The sequence below is a fragment of the Paramisgurnus dabryanus genome, chromosome 19, assembly GCF_030506205.2.
Source record: "Paramisgurnus dabryanus chromosome 19, PD_genome_1.1, whole genome shotgun sequence".
Lineage (NCBI taxonomy): Eukaryota > Metazoa > Chordata > Actinopteri > Cypriniformes > Cobitidae > Paramisgurnus > Paramisgurnus dabryanus.
Window position 1 is genome coordinate 10203460 of NC_133355.1, and position 17312 is coordinate 10220771.

At 35.4% G+C, this 17312-nt stretch overlaps 1 protein-coding gene and 2 non-coding genes across 3 annotated transcripts; 2 read left to right on the plus strand and 1 right to left on the minus strand.

Moving 5' to 3' along the window:
• Positions 1-2233: 2233 nt before the first annotated feature.
• Positions 2234-2305, minus strand: trnap-agg (transfer RNA proline (anticodon AGG)). Its single transcript has one exon. It is a non-coding gene; the product is annotated as a tRNA-Pro (tRNA).
• Positions 2306-2921: 616 nt separating this feature from the next.
• On the plus strand, positions 2922-2993 carry trnap-ugg (transfer RNA proline (anticodon UGG)). The gene has a single exon. It is a non-coding gene; the product is annotated as a tRNA-Pro (tRNA).
• A 9377-nt stretch (positions 2994-12370) lies between these two features.
• On the plus strand, positions 12371-17058 carry LOC135773525 (immunoglobulin kappa light chain-like). The gene is made up of 3 exons (XM_065283169.1): positions 12371-12447; positions 12541-12927; positions 16835-17058. Exons 1-3 carry the CDS (start codon positions 12381-12383, stop codon positions 17056-17058), a joined length of 678 nt encoding a protein of 225 aa, XP_065139241.1. The 5' UTR covers positions 12371-12380.
• Positions 17059-17312: the final 254 nt, after the last annotated feature.

Sequence of the window (17312 nt, forward strand, 5' to 3'; positions counted from 1 at the left end):
ATTTTGATTGGTTGTGTTTGGAAAAGGAAAGCAAGTTACTTCCTCATAGATCTTTGTGTTTTAGGTAGAGAATTGAGTGTAGTGTTTTGAAAAAAGTATTTTATGCAATTGAAAACTGAGTCAAAGGCTAAGAAAAAGCTTATGGTTTTGAAGATTTGGCATGTAGTTTTGCACTTAGAGTGAGAGGTTCCAAAAATCGTGCGACATGAAAAGATTTTGTGTGTAAGCAATCGTAAAAAACTGTAATTAAAGAAAACATATATCAACTATATTTTCCTCATTTTATAACATCAAAAGTCATGAAACATTCAATGTTTAAAAAAAAACATTAAAAAAAAACTGTGTAGGGGCACAACAACCTGTTTTGGGGGACACGGCCCGTGAATGCCTCCCCATTGACACCGGCCCTGTTACATGGTATATCCAAAAATGTATTATAATGAAAGAAGTGTTTGCCATTTGATGCAAATGCTTCATTCTGACATGTGTTTGTGGCATTTTGAATGCAGTGTTGCATTTTGAAGGAGATGTGAGCTACTTTGCATTTTGTGTGTGAGGTTTTGAGAATTGTGTGTAGAGTTTTGACTCAGTTTTCAAAATGTGTGTAAGCAATTGGTAAAAACTGTAATAACAAGAAGTCACCTTGTGTTTTCTATGAAAAAAAAAAAAACACTAATTCAGTGTTATTTTTATCCTTCTGGCCGTGGATTGTGGATAACACTTCAGGTTTTTCTGTGTATGAACCTAATTACATTCATGAACAAATGTTTTATTTAACATATATTATATTCAGTAATATCATAATCCAATCTAATCACTATCAGTACAATTTTTTACACTCCAATTAATTAATCTTTGTAAGGTTTGTTAAGATCAAATGAAATAGACATTGTGAGACTAAAATCAAACTTCAGTTAAGATTTAATTAATTTTAAAATACTTTGAGGCATCCTAATGTAGTTTTATATATATAACAAATATAGAAAAATCGATAAAAACCTGTTTCACACAAAAACAGATTTATTTAGTTCTCTAAATTAACTGTTACTGTATCAGTGCCGTCTTTACAGATGATGTTTTTGTATGACTCTATCACACAGTGTGAACACCAACTGTAGCCCTTCAGGTTTAGTGTTATATACACCCATACAGTAATAAACTCCTGAATCTTCAGGCTGAACTTTACCGATGGTAAGAGTAAAATCAATGGAATTTGTATTCCCACTGCCACTGAATCTTTCAGAAACACCTGAAGTTCTGTTTGATGTGTAATAGATCAGGAGTTTAGGAACCTCTCCTGGAATCTGGTGGTACCAGTACATGCTGTCCTTCTTCTCCTCTGCTTTCCACATATTAATGCTTGGGGTATGTTTACATTCAATAGCAACAGTTTGACCAGGCTCCACTGTCTGATCTCCAGACTGAGTCACAACAACCTGACACATCAAACCTGTAAAGAGATGAAAATATGCATCAAGTCCAGCTCCAAGCTTGTTCTCACAGAACTAAGATTTAAACAATTTCATCAGAATTAATAAAACTTTATTTATTTATTTCTGGAATTACCTGTTAAGATCTCCTGCCAATTAAAATTTGATTATGCCTGATTATGAAAAATTTACTTTACCTTGAATACTACATAGCGTCCAAACAATGATAAAAATCATAGTTGTAACTTCAGAGTTTGTTGTCATACAGTAATAGAGTTTTTTCTTTCATAGTTCCTCTAAACTCAGGGGTCTATAAACACTCACAAAGCAGTGAAGCATGAACAGCCAATGCAAAGTGTCTTTAGCATGAAAATATTCTTCCTCAGTAAAAGAGGTCATTGAATAAATGCTTGAAACCAAAACAAATAAGAATAAAATTGTATTACAAATTACGTTGAGTTTAGCAAATAAAAGCTTGTGTGTTATGTCTGAGGGAAATGTTTGGTTTTTCACCAAGAGTTAATGGTTTTAGTAAGCTTCATTTTGACCTGAAAATAGGATGGTTTGAAAATTATTAAACATTTAAATTGAGATTGTGGTAAATTATTTTTTACTATCATTACTTTAGAACTGTAATTTAGAAGGAGGCTACTTATATATTTATTAAGTATTGTTAAGTTGGTTGTCTACTTTAAATTTAAGAAAATTATTGTAGGCTACTCTATTCACAAAATATACTTATACACTGATTTGTACAGTAGGTGGGTTTTGGCTGTGTGGTTACCTGTGCAACAGGTAAAATTGGGCTCGTCCGGGATTTGAACCCGGGACCTCTCGCACCCTAAGCGAGAATCATACCCCTAGACCAACGAGCCTCATAAAAAACAAAAAGTACAGTATGGGATGCCACGTTGCATGGAAGTATAGTGCATCCGACAAGTGGTCCGACAAGTGGTTAAATACTTGGACCGCTAGTTTGCAGCTTTGGTGCTGTTTGGTGTCCAGTAGCGCCATCTGGCGTCATTAACCGGTAGATGTGAGTTTTTGTTGTTGTCGTAAAACATTAAAGTTAATCAATCGATCACAGAAAAGTAAATGATATGAACAGCAAGTGTTGTTAAATAAAAAGTATTGCTCATAATTGCCGGGCTGTGACTGGTATAAAGTAATGGGTGCAAAATAAATTGTATAAATATTTGTCCACGTGTACAGGAACCAAACCAACCTCTCAGACTTAAACGACCTATCTCAGCCAACATTAAAAACATCAAGGTTGTATTTCCACAAAATGTTCTTTGCTCACACCAACGTGATGTACACACTTACAGTATTTACTGAAACGTTCACAATTCTTTATTCATCTGTGAATTTTATTCGTTTAAAACTGATATTATTAAAATCTGCAACGTCACTAGATGGCGTACGAATGACACATACCAAAACCAAATTGACAATAGGTACAAAGGTCAATGTTAAGATGTGTGGTGTATCGGCTCGTTGGTCTAGGGGTATGATTCTCGCTTTGGGTGCGAGAGGTCCCGGGTTCAAATCCCGGACGAGCCCATAGTGTTTTGAAACTAGCAACGCAACATTCTACTCAAAAACACAACCTTGTTAGTCTTGGAAATTTGATGTGGATTTATGTGCAAAAATTTCCTCATGTGAAACACACATTTGATTATGTGTTCCTGTCTGTGAAATCCATGTTAAAGTCTAGGGATCTAATAATGGGAGATTAGGAGCATCAAAGTTTGATTGATTTCACTTGTTGATTTCAATTTTGGCATGACTTTACTATATTATAATATAATATAGTAAAATAAGGTTATACTTTACCAGAATGTTCTTTACATTATCTACTACAATGCTTTTGTGTAGAAAACAGTAAATCACAACACAAACTTTAGATCGTTTTCCATGCTTCATGTCCCACCAACCAACAGTCCTTGTTTGCACATTTTTTACACAAAAGTTATTGTTTTGTGTACATATAACTCCTAAATAAAAATAAAAATGTTTTTGATCTGAATCACTGTCACATTTTTTTTTGTGATCAATTCTTTATTAAGAAGAAAACCATTTCTGCACTAACAATGTGGTGGTTTCCAGCGACAGACTTCCATTCTTTTGGCTGCTGTCAGACCAACCAGAAGATGACGACTATTGTTTATAGTTAGCTTTATAGACGATGTATCATTAAGCAAGCAAGGTGAGAAAGGGATAGGTCCCTTTATAATATTAGACAAGATGGATGAAATGCTATGCCAAAATCTACTGACCTCTGGACACTGCCACACCATATGGTAAAAAGTAGCAATGGTATTGTCTATAAAAAATCACAGAATGGATTATCTCCAAGTGTCATTTGCTGTAATCTTCGCAGAGTTAGATAAGACCTATGGATTAATCTATAGTGTATCATTTGATGGTCAGGGTTCCTAGATGACAGAAATATATTTGACCAGGCCGTGCACCAGTCTGGGTCCTGGGAAATATTCATATCTGTCTTCCAGAGTCTGAAAAGAGGTAATGGCTTATATGAAGCTTTAATTATAAACTCATAGTCTAAGACAATACCATTGATTTTACTCTTAGTGTCAACAATTACATGAAGAGGATGTTCTCCAACTCCATACCCCATGAAACACCCTGAGCATGCATCGCTGCGCGCAACTGTAAATAAAAAGAAAAGGTGCCCCGGTAAATCATTTAGTTTGATGTCACCAAAAATTTTTTTTTTTTTTAATCTTTGATTGCATTAGATAAGCATTAGCTTCAGGAATAACTAGAGATTTAAAATTCCTCTTTTGTCATACAAACTCATTCAGGAATATGCACTACCAATGACCTCATTTTTATTTGCAGATCCATGAGGGCCATAAAAGATGGTTATTTATAAAATATAAATACCATTGCAGTCATTAAGTGCAATCAAAATGTTGGCCATGTTGCTGCCATTTGCATGAAGTAAAAAAGTAAAGTTAAAGTAAAATAAACATATATGTACAAGATATTTTTCATGCTACAGATGCTTTGCATTGGCTGTGCATGCTTCAATACTCTGACAGCCTTAAGTTTAAACTTCAAACTATCCTATGTTACAACAAACTTCAAATTTACCACTATGATTTCTGTCATAATTTTTACACTGTGGTACATTCAAGGTAAATACATTTCCTTTTTCAACATCCGATCAGACAGATCTTTCTAGAATTATACATGATAAGATTTATTCATGCTGACAAAAAGATGTAAATCTAAGTTATGTATAGAACAAGCTTGAAACTGGATGTCATTTCATCTTCTTTTTACAGATTCTGTGGGTCAGGCTGTTACTCAGTCTGGAGATACCACTCAGTATTGTATGTCCTGGTATCATGCAGCAGTAACACATACAGTAACAAATGTTATTTGGTCAGTTGGTTATTTTCTCTTTGGTCAAACTCAAGAACAAGAATCTCTATTCCCTGACAGGAAAGTATACCCAGCATGACAATACAGTGATGGCCATGATTACTGATAACAAAAATGCTGTAAAACATGTTTGGGGGGGTATTTTTTGTTCTAGTCCTTTAGATCTATAGAAAGAGTTTGTTGGTTACCTGACATATTCCTGTAAGAACATTTGCATTTTTAACTTCTTCCACCCTGAAGCTATTTTGGGGATTTTCGCCTGGATTTGGCCTACCCAATTTCAAAAGCTTCCCATACCCACATGCAGAGGTGCACATACAAAAGTTTGGTATCATTTTACAGGAAACCCTTTGAAATTACATAAAACACTGTTGAAAGTGCTAAACATGGTTGTATGTGATGTCAGGCCTCTAATAAACACAAAAATAAATAGGCGCTTTTTATGTTGTTTTTTCTAAAGTTTTTATTTGAAAGTATATAACTCTGGTCCTGGGTATCTCAGGTCCCTGCAGACAGTTTTGTTTGATTCCAGATATTGTCAGCTTACAGAGGAAAAAGGAATTTTTTCTCTATCATAATCTATGCAAAAGTTATTTTACTTCAACTGATGGGAGGAATAATACGCTTATGGTGTACAATTTCTGCCAAAAAAACATTTGAAGTGCTACCATAACCACATACAGTGGAATAAATGCAATTTCTTTATATCATTTTAAAGAAAACCCTTTGAAGTTACATAAAAAGCTGCTGTTTGTGACAAATATTGTTATTTATGTTGTTTTTCATATGATGAAACACCAAATTTGATTTTTTATGTTGTAAACACTGCCTTTGATAGTGTATAACTCTGGTTCTGGATGCTCTAGCAGACTGCAGACAGTTCTGGTTGTTAGCAGCAGCAGACAGTAAACACCCCAAAAAAAAATGAACTCTTTAGCATGTCGCATTCAAAAGATATTCTTATTTTACTGAAGGGTGCGGAAATACATTTTTCACAAAAATATTAATTTTTTGTTTTGCACATATAATAAAAAGCTAGGGATTAATTATGCAAACAACCAAAGAAAATGCTGTGAATGTACTCATTGTTTAGAGTAGGACCTAAAATAAAAGATGGTGCATCATTTGTGGCTATATGTGCTATCTGAGGCAGTTCACACTCAAGTTTCACATATGTTTACAAAAGACCATTTTTTACCTTATTATTCATTCGATGATTGTTGGATATGTGTTGATATTAGAACAAAAATAATATGCTGTAGCCTTATTCCTGAGAGTGAGAGCTTTCATTTGATATAAGACTTGCCCATGTTTGTCATTTTTGAAAAATATGAAATATGTGAATATTATATGATATCAAAAAATATTGGGGGGGTGATAGTGTAAATTAAGTGTAAATAACTTTCTTACAGTAAAAGATATGTCAAAGTGATGCATATCTGCAGAAAGTAGAGACTCTAAGCTTTCAAAAAGTATCTCATATGCAGGGACGTGCACAGGGGGGTTGCTCAGGTTGCCCGGGCAACTGCCCATATGCCCTTCTCGACTCAAGTTGCCCTTCCGAGGTGGAAAAAAAATAATTGTACTTTCACTTCACATTTACACTATGCAGCGTTCTTTCGTTACTGTATTTTAATTAATTACGAAATTTGTATTTTATTTTTAAATTGCTATCTTGTGTTTCTGGCGCATTCGCGAATTAATGACTCGTTTGAATCGATTCCTTACAAAGTGTTGCAAATAAATGAGTCTTTTGATTCGATTCTTTACAAAGCGAATGGGCCAAAGGTTTTAAATTGGTTCCCGAATCAGTTTGAATGAATCGTTCAGATCGCTGCAAAAACGGAATCGTCCGAAGCTGTTTAACTCGTAACCTATGTAGAAACACGCAGAATATAACCAGTGTTGGGTGACGTGGAAATGAATTTACCAATCTTTTAACTAAAAGCAAAACTTCACACATGTACCCGCCATTACATACACGCGACCTGTTCGTCATCAGACACAGTTAAACGCGTGCAACCTCCAGAAGCATTGTAGCACAGATTGAAGAAAATCCATCGATGATTGACATCTGATTCGCTGTATACTGTAATGCATGATGTAAGTGATTCTCCCAAAACACACGTGACATGACAACGTAAGAAAACATGAGTTTTGTCTAAAATAATTTTTATGTAAGTGTAAACTGTCAATGTCCTCAGACCATTTTAGGAGATTACTAATTTTTACATATGCAAAACTGTCAGTTTACTTGTCTGATATTTCAGCTATAAGCTACATCAACATTGAGACTAGAGTTAATTTGTTAATTTGAAAAGCTTGTCTATTCTGTGTTTGTATTCTTTTTTTCTGTACTGTTTGTGTATGTTGCAGTTTTACACATACTGTAGAAGTGCCCTACATAAGTATTCTTCTGTTTGTTGTGGAGTCAAGAAATGTCTAAACATTAAAAGATGAACATGAGACAAAAGTACAGAATCTGTCACATTATTTTTTTTATGGTCACTGAGCTGTGTCCTGATTGTTTACACATGAAAAGCATAAAATGTGTAGGATCAGTTTGATTCACTTATGTGCATTTGTGTACAGCACACATAAGTCAGCATTTAATGCTGTTGTTCTTTGTTGTTAAAGCATGTATGTGTTGAAACATAAACAAAGGTTAATAAAATGTGACATTCTAAACTTCTGACATACTGATATTTATCTTACCAATTTCTGGTCTCCACAAACAGAAAAATCTTGTCTTTACAGTTCTGATACTTATGGAGGGCACTGTATTGTGTGTGTGTGTGTGTGTGTGTGTGTGTGTGTGTGTGTGTGTGTGTGTGTGTGTGTGTGTGTGTGTGTGTGTGTGTGTGTGTGTGTGTGTGTGTGTGTGTGTGTGTGTGTGTACCTGGTAATTATCACGTTGTGGGGACCAATTGTCCCCACAAAGATAGGAATACCAGTGTTTTTGTGACCTTGTGGGGACATTTTGATGTCCCCATGAGGAAACAAGCTTATAAATCAAACAGAATGATGTTTATTGAAAATCTAAGGTACAAGAAAGGTTTTTGTGATGGTTGGGGTTAGGGAATGGGGTAGGTAAGGGGAATAGAATGTACAGTTTGTACAGTATAAAATGCATTACGTCTATGGAATGTCCCCACAAAACATGGAAACCAGAATGTGTGTGTGTGTGTGTGTGTGTGTGTGCGTGCGTGCGTGCGTGCGTGTGTGTGTTTGCACGTGTATATCTAGATTTATTTTTTCATGAGTAACTAGTAACTCGCTACTTGAGTATTATTTTCATTTCATACTTTGTACTTCTACTTGAGTAATTATTTATTTAGTTACTTGTACTTTTACTTGAGTAAAGTTTTTGGCTACTCCTTCCACCTCTGTTAAAATCTTCAAGAATCTAGGCTGAGTTTGCCACGTTTAAGCCTAAATAATCAGACAGATAGCAGCTAGCTATCATAGCTTGCAGACAAGCAGCATAGGCTACAATTTTTTTGGTAGGCATTAGGCAAACATGTTTGCTGATTTTAATAAAGACCCTGTTATTCTCAGTCCTTCATATAGGCCGTGAGTTTAAAAAAAAAATTTTTAGGGGGGGGTGCCCTTTATTTAGGTCAGAGCAACTGCCCCTAAAAATTCCTGTGCACGTCCCTGCTCATATGTGTTACTGGGGTCCATGACGGAGCATTAAAGATTAAAAGAATCTTTTATATCAAGTCAAAATACGAACTTTTGGACCCGGGACAGGGTCCTCAGGGTTGAAGAGGTTTTAAGACATTTTGCACAGAAACTTTATGCTTCAGTGCACTGAAAGTGTTTATAGACCTGTGAGTTTATGACCGAGTGATTTTCTAGACCTCGACTGTGGATCTGAAACATGACTTTAATATCCATCCTTGTTTGCAGGGACGTGCACAGGGGGGTTGCTCAGGTTGCCCGGGCAACTGCCCATATGCCCTTCTCGACTCAAGTTGCCCTTCCGAGGTGGAAAAAAAATAATTGTACTTTCACTTCACATTTACACTATGCAGCGTTCTTTCGTTACTGTATTTTAATTAATTACGAAATTTGTATTTTATTTTTAAATTGCTATCTTGTGTTTCTGGCGCATTCGCGAATTAATGACTCGTTTGAATCGATTCCTTACAAAGTGTTGCAAATAAATGAGTCTTTTGATTCGATTCTTTACAAAGCGAATGGGCCAAAGGTTTTAAATTGGTTCCCGAATCAGTTTGAATGAATCGTTCAGATCGCTGCAAAAACGGAATCGTCCGAAGCTGTTTAACTCGTAACCTATGTAGAAACACGCAGAATATAACCAGTGTTGGGTGACGTGGAAATGAATTTACCAATCTTTTAACTAAAAGCAAAACTTCACACATGTACCCGCCATTACATACACGCGACCTGTTCGTCATCAGACACAGTTAAACGCGTGCAACCTCCAGAAGCATTGTAGCACAGATTGAAGAAAATCCATCGATGATTGACGTCTGATTCGCTGTATACTGTAATGCATGATGTAAGTGATTCTCCCAAAACACACGTGACATGACAACGTAAGAAAACATGAGTTTTGTCTAAAATAATTTTTATGTAAGTGTAAACTGTCAATGTCCTCAGACCATTTTAGGAGATTACTAATTTTTACATATGCAAAACTGTCAGTTTACTTGTCTGATATTTCAGCTATAAGCTACATCAACATTGAGACTAGAGTTAATTTGTTAATTTGAAAAGCTTGTCTATTCTGTGTTTGTATTCTTTTTTTCTGTACTGTTTGTGTATGTTGCAGTTTTACACATACTGTAGAAGTGCCCTACATAAGTATTCTTCTGTTTGTTGTGGAGTCAAGAAATGTCTAAACATTAAAAGATGAACATGAGACAAAAGTACAGAATCTGTCACATTATTTTTTTTATGGTCACTGAGCTGTGTCCTGATTGTTTACACATGAAAAGCATAAAATGTGTAGGATCAGTTTGATTCACTTATGTGCATTTGTGTACAGCACACATAAGTCAGCATTTAATGCTGTTGTTCTTTGTTGTTAAAGCATGTATGTGTTGAAACATAAACAAAGGTTAATAAAATGTGACATTCTAAACTTCTGACATACTGATATTTATCTTACCAATTTCTGGTCTCCACAAACAGAAAAATCTTGTCTTTACAGTTCTGATACTTATGGAGGGCACTGTATTGTGTGTGTGTGTGTGTGTGTGTGTGTGTGTGTGTGTGTGTGTGTGTGTGTGTGTGTGTGTGTGTGTGTGTGTGTGTGTGTACCTGGTAATTATCACGTTGTGGGGACCAATTGTCCCCACAAAGATAGGAATACCAGTGTTTTTGTGACCTTGTGGGGACATTTTGATGTCCCCATGAGGAAACAAGCTTATAAATCAAACAGAATGATGTTTATTGAAAATCTAAGGTACAAGAAAGGTTTTTGTGATGGTTGGGGTTAGGGAATGGGGTAGGTAAGGGGAATAGAATGTACAGTTTGTACAGTATAAAATGCATTACGTCTATGGAATGTCCCCACAAAACATGGAAACCAGAATGTGTGTGTGTGTGTGTGTGTGTGTGTGTGCGTGCGTGCGTGCGTGCGTGTGTGTGTTTGCACGTGTATATCTAGATTTATTTTTTCATGAGTAACTAGTAACTCGCTACTTGAGTATTATTTTCATTTCATACTTTGTACTTCTACTTGAGTAATTATTTATTTAGTTACTTGTACTTTTACTTGAGTAAAGTTTTTGGCTACTCCTTCCACCTCTGTTAAAATCTTCAAGAATCTAGGCTGAGTTTGCCACGTTTAAGCCTAAATAATCAGACAGATAGCAGCTAGCTATCATAGCTTGCAGACAAGCAGCATAGGCTACAATTTTTTTGGTAGGCATTAGGCAAACATGTTTGCTGATTTTAATAAAGACCCTGTTATTCTCAGTCCTTCATATAGGCCGTGAGTTTAAAAAAAAATTTTTTAGGGGGGGGGTGCCCTTTATTTAGGTCAGAGCAACTGCCCCTAAAAATTCCTGTGCACGTCCCTGCTTGTTTGTGTACTTACAACCTGCACCTGGGGTAAGAATATAACAATAGATGTATAAACTAAAAAATACTTTTATATTTGTACATGTATGGCTTTAGCTTCCCAGAAGAACATGATGGTGGTATCCAGTTGTCCAGTTACTTTATTCAATAGCTTCAGATGTACACAGCAGTATAAAATGAATAATTTAGTATTTTCTGTCTTTCAGTCACTGTTGGGCAGATTTTGACTCAGTCTGCAGATCAAATAGTACAGTCTGGTGAAACTGTTACTATTCAGTGTAAACATACACCAGCAATAAAATGTCTTATACCAAATACCAGTATTGTATGTCCTGGTTCCATCAGATTCCTGGAGAAGTTCCTAAACTCCTGATCTATTTCACATCAAACAGAGCTTCAGGTGTTTCTGAAAGATTCAGTGGCACTGAGAGTGGAAATCACATTGATTTTACTCTGACCATCAGTAAAGATTCAGGAGTTTATTACTGAGTGTACATGACAAGAATGTTGATGTTAAGATCAAAGACTGGGTGTTCACACAGTGAAATAGTGTCATACACAAACCTATCGCACACTTCACTGCAGGTGGCTCTTTCTGAAAGTGTAGAGGGGAATAAACAGACACAGAATGGATAAAAACTTGATATGTTTGTTTGAGTGTAAGCAGTTGTATTTAAATTCTGTCAAATATTTAGACATCTACCAAACTGCGAGACCAATAAAATCCTGAATACATTTATAATTATATAGATCAAGGAGGTAACAAAGCAAGTATCCCTTTAAATTACATCATAGAAATGTTACACTAACCCCATAAGTTACTGTGCAAATTTACCATCTTAAATGTAGTTATTATGCAATATTTGCACAGTATTTAGAGAGAATAATGAATGCCTATTGAATAATGAAACATGGCATCTAAATTAAATCTGCTGCACTTTTGCCATGTAAAACATTTTAATTATACATTATGTATACTAAAATAAAGTAATGTGTCATATCATTTTATGTTTAAATTTTATTTGCTGACATGACTAACTGAGACTGACCATGTGCAATACACATTTATCAGGTAAGAGGTGAATAAGAAAAAATCATAACAGAAACTCATTATATCATTTTACAATATTAGCTATCCAGAGATTGTTGTAAGTCATACCACGTAATAGGTAGGCTGTAGTTATAAAATGCCGTATAAATAATTTTTAATATTCCATATTCTTAGCACTTTAAACCCTACATTTTGCATATTGTTCCCTATAAGCATGTGTATGTGGTATTGCAGGCTCCAATATAAAGCATTACCATAGAGTATTTTATTTTCATTAATTTACACAAATACCTTTTGTTTACCTTGTTTAACTAAGGAAGAATATTTTCATGCTAAATGTGCTTTGCATTGGCTGTTCATGCTTCATTGCTCTGACAGTGTTTATAGTCCTGTGAGCTTTGAGGCACTTTGAACGTAAATTAGTTAATATGACAACATCACCAAGAATCATAACTATGATTTGTATCGTCATTTGGACAATTTGCTGCATTCAGGGTAAATAAAGTTATTTTTTAATCAGATCTTTCCAGAATTTTACATTTTATTAAAGCTGACAAAACATTTACTGCAAAATAAACTTTTTTACAGGTTCTGTGGGTGAGGTTGTGACTCAGTCTGGAGATCAGACAGTAGAGCCTGGTCAAACTGTAACTATTGAATGTAAACATACACCAGCTGTTAATTGCTGGGATTCAGAAGCAAGCAAGAAATATTGTATGTCATGGTACCATCAGATTCCTGGAGAAGTTCCTAAACTCCTGATCTATTACACATCAAAAAGAGCTTCTGATGTTCCTGAAAGATTCAGTGGCAGTGAGAGTGGAAAACACATTGATTTTACTCTGACCATCAGTAAAGTTCAGCCTGAGGATTCAGGAGTTTATTACTGTACGGGTGAACGTAACATTGCAGACTGGGAGAAACCACAGTGGAGGTTCACACAGTGTGAAAGCATCATACAAAAACCTTCTCTATAAGATCAGCACTTGTAAGAACAACTGTAGCTGTTTGTTGTGAAAATCTCAAATATGCATTATTATAATTATTATTATTTATATTATGGTGCCTTGCTAGAGCAACATATGTATTTTAGAAAGGTGCAGTATATGTATTTTCCATGAGCACAACAGCATACTGTATTTTATGAACATGTGCTAATGATTTATTTTTCTATTGCTCGGATTCTAACACATTTACACTTAAAAAATTAAAACAATTTACTAATTTACAAAACTTTAATTGAACACAGAGTAGACTTTGATAAAAACATACATTCCAACTTAAAACAGCTAAATATTGGTTTAGTTTCAACTTCATTCTAATACTGTATATGCATTTATTGACATGAACAAACAGTAGGCTTTATTTTAAGTACCAGTCTCATTAAGATCCGTATAAATAGCATGAATTGTGAAAATCGGGCAATACATACGCCAAATTTTACTTTGGCATGCATATGATACGCGCGCCTTTTTTGTCGTTTTATTTATTGGTTTCTCAATTTTCGCTTGGGTTTAGGGTTAGATTTGAGATATGCTTTAGGAGGTTATTTAATATACAGGTTTCTCCATGTTTTTGTATATTTTTAAGCCATGGTCGCTTGGAGTTGGGGTTAGAATTGGGGTTTTTTATATAACAAAAAGTTGTTCTAACCCTAAACCCAAGTGAAAAAGGTAAAAAAAAATAGCAAAAAATTGAGAAACCAATAGATAAAAAAAACCAAATAAAGATGCGCCGTTTAAGTAAATGGGAAGGACCGGTGTATGCACGACAAAGTTAAATTTGACATATGAATTGCACGATTTTCACACTTTGTGCTATTTATACCAGTGGCGGATGCAGAACGTGACATATGGGTGGGCATGGATTAAGTCCGGGTGGCCCTGAATCTATGGGTGTCACTTTTGAATAAAAAACTATAACAAGTTTATAAAATTCGTCAAAACTTCAGAACACTAATTTAAACAGCACACACACACCCGAACTGCACGTCACATTTTTGACATTATTGATACTTTAAATTGTAATGCAACGTGACATTTATTAAGCCTTTTTGGCCATAGCCTACAAAAAACACAGTGCACACAGTGACAGACAGGAAATATAAATGAACCCCAAAAAAACTTATATCACTTTTTTAAATAGCCTATTAAAGTGTTTAAATAAATACGGCTACTAAATGCTTAAAATGAAGCTTCTAACATCATATTCTCTTCATGCAAATCACTAAAAATATATTTTCGTTCTCACATATTTAAGTTAACTTACTAAATAAAAAAAGAAAAGGGAATTGCTAGAATAATGTTAGACTCTGAGGTTAAACGAAATGACAAATAAAGAAACATTTAATATACTTTTTGATGAGCACAAGAGCAAGCCTACTCGTGAAGAGCGGAGCCGAGGAGCGCGCATATCAGACGTGAACGAAAGGAATAATGGATTTAATGCTTTCACTTCATTTCCTGACAGTTTCACTTGTTAGTGAGGATAGTAATGGCTAACAAGATGACGCCGAATTACATACAACATAATTACCTAACTAAATCTGAGAGAATGCAAACACATTACAATATTTTTTCCTCCGCCCGACGGCCAAGGCGCAGATACATTTTTGTAGCCCGACAGGAATTCGCCATAGCCCGTAATGGACGTCGGGCAAGCGATTTTGCGAGGTTTGTTTTGTAGAAAAACTTTCTTTAAAGTGAATTTCGTTTTGTATAAATTGTATCTTAATATTAATCAATGTTTGATCAAACAATTGCCTCGATTTAATAAATAAGAAGCAAACCAAGAACGTCTGTGGTGTGGATTGAAGTGAACCCACTATATTTCCGCAGCCTACACGTCTTTTAATGCATTTCTTAAATTAATGTCTCAATTTATAGGTTGTTATGATAGGCTATTTGTTGCTTAAAAGCAATAGGCTATATTGTATAAAGTGTAGCAATAAGCTACCCAGTCTCCGTGGCGTGACTTATAGTGCTGCTATATCGCTACATCAAACAACATCACTGTGATCAGATGTTTTCTTTCTATTTTTTACCCCGCTGTCATATTTGTTGTGTGTTTATGTTATTGAGAGGAAAGCGCGCAGCACATATTTATAACGTGTTGTTATTCAAAATACGTTTTCCACTTGCTTGCAAAAAAAGTTCTCAGAGTGATCATGGCTGAAAGCTGCTCGGGAATATTTTTCTCATTATAACGCAACATTCAACTGCTTTAATAGTTTTTAAATAGTTATCAGGCTTATTTATAATTTTACTGTTTTAACATGCAATAGATAAAATACAACACATAAAGTAGTATACATGTCTAACTAAACACAGTAGTATTTTTTTACATTTCTGATTGGGCGGGCCAGCTGTCAATCGCCCATAGCTCCGCGCCTGATTTATACGCAACTCCGTGAGACTGGGTTCTTTATGTTTCACGAGTTCGCCCTTACATCCAATCTGATTGCAAAAGTAATATTTTGTAAAAGTAAAAGTCCATATTTTGGAGTGCTGTCCTGGGGGAGGGCTCAGGATCCGGAGTGAAGCTCGAACTCCGAATCCGGGGTTTGGCCCGAACCCGGAGAACTCCCCCATCCCAAACTGGGAAACCAGATTAGAGTGGCGAGTTGGGGTGGTGGAGGGATATCTGAAAACAATCTCAGGACTGAGGTAGGTAGGATGTCTGTATATATGTAGTGTTTGGCTGATAACCAAATGAGATGCACCTGTGCTTGATTAGTTAATTATCTGATCATGCTCCTCTCGAACCTTGTTAATAAAACATCATAGCCTATGTTTTTATTTGTTGTTGAAGCAAGTACATAAAATATATTAGCAGCATACGTATTAACATTGAATTTAAATTTTAAATTCAGCCTTAAAGTTCACAAACCCAGAAAAACAGTAAATATACAAATAGAATAATATTACACAACAAGAGCAGTATTCAGCATTGTTTGCATGAACACAAATGCATTTTTCACACAAACACTTCCTAGACTATACTGATGCAGATTTGTCACATTATTCAGGGAGTTATTCTACCTGGTATACACAGAACAATCGGGGAATAAGCCCCACTTTAATTTACAGCCCGCAAATATAAGAGTTACTTGGTACATACACAGAACAAGCGGGGAATAAGCCCCACTTTAATTTCCAGCCCGCAAATATAAGAGTTACCTCGTAACTCATGTATACATATACAGATCAAAGAGGTACAAGTTGCTATTATTTTTATTGTGTGTTATATTTTATTTGCCGACGTGGCTTGTAGACATCAACTGTAGGCTATACAAAACACTTCATCAGGTAAGTAGCAAATATGAAAAAAAAAAACATATTACACATAGACCATATTACCCATAGACGTCATACCGCGTAATATTACAATAGGTACCCTTATGAAATACTTAGAGAATAATTTTCCATATATTCTTACCCCCTTATTACCCCAAACTTAAAATATTGTTCCCTTATACCTACAAGTACGTACTGAGATACCCTGTTGTTACAAATAGGTACGCTAAATTCGGTTTAATTACGCGGTACTTTGCGGGTCGTAAAATAAAGTGTTACCACTTTTTTTTCTGGTCAGTGGCGCAATTGTTTTTTGAAACTGCAAAATAGCATCAGGGACGGTTTGCGCCGGAACACGCCTCTTTTTTTTGCGCTGAACCGCCCAGGGAGCGCAAGTTCATTCCCTAGTTTGCCGACGTGGTCTGTGGAGGGAAAAACCCGCTGTGGGCCGGTGCAAAATACGAATGATACATGCGTCACTGACAAAGTCAATTGCGCTGGGTGCAAGATAGGGCCCATATTCTCAATCTGAAGATCAAACAGTGCAGTCTGGTGCAACTGTTGCCATTCAGTGTAAACTACACCAGCAATAAACAATGTTAAGACAGATACCTCTCAGTATACTATGCACTGGTACCACCAGATTCCTGGAGAAGTTCCTAAACTCCTGATCTATTACACATCAGACAGAGCTTCAGGTGTTTCTGAAAGATTCAGTGGCAGTGAGGATGGAAAACACATTGATTTTACTCTGACCATCAGTAAAGTTCAGCCTGAAGATTCAGGAGTTTATTACTGTCAGTCAACATAGCAGAACTGGAGACAGTAAGAACCCAGACTGGGTGTTCACACTGTGTTAAAGTTTCATACAAAAACCCTATCAGACTTCACTGCTTCACAGACTTAAAAATAAAGTTGCTTCACGGTGCAATATTTATATATATATATATATATATATATATATATATATATATATATATATATATATATATATATATATATATATATATATATATATATATATATATATATATATATATATTGCAGTATAACATAAAATTATTA

Excerpts from the sequence above, each read along its gene's own strand:
- LOC135773525 (XM_065283169.1), top strand. The coding sequence starts at position 12,381 with ATGACAACATCACCAAGAATCATAACTATGATTTGTATCGTCATTTGG. Across the intron at positions 12,448-12,540 it reads GACAATTTGCTGCATTCAGG|GTTCTGTGGGTGAGGTTGTG; the intron begins GTAAATAAAGTT and ends ACTTTTTTACAG. Across the intron at positions 12,928-16,834 it reads CATACAAAAACCTTCTCTAT|CAATAAACAATGTTAAGACA; the intron begins AAGATCAGCACT and ends AAACTACACCAG.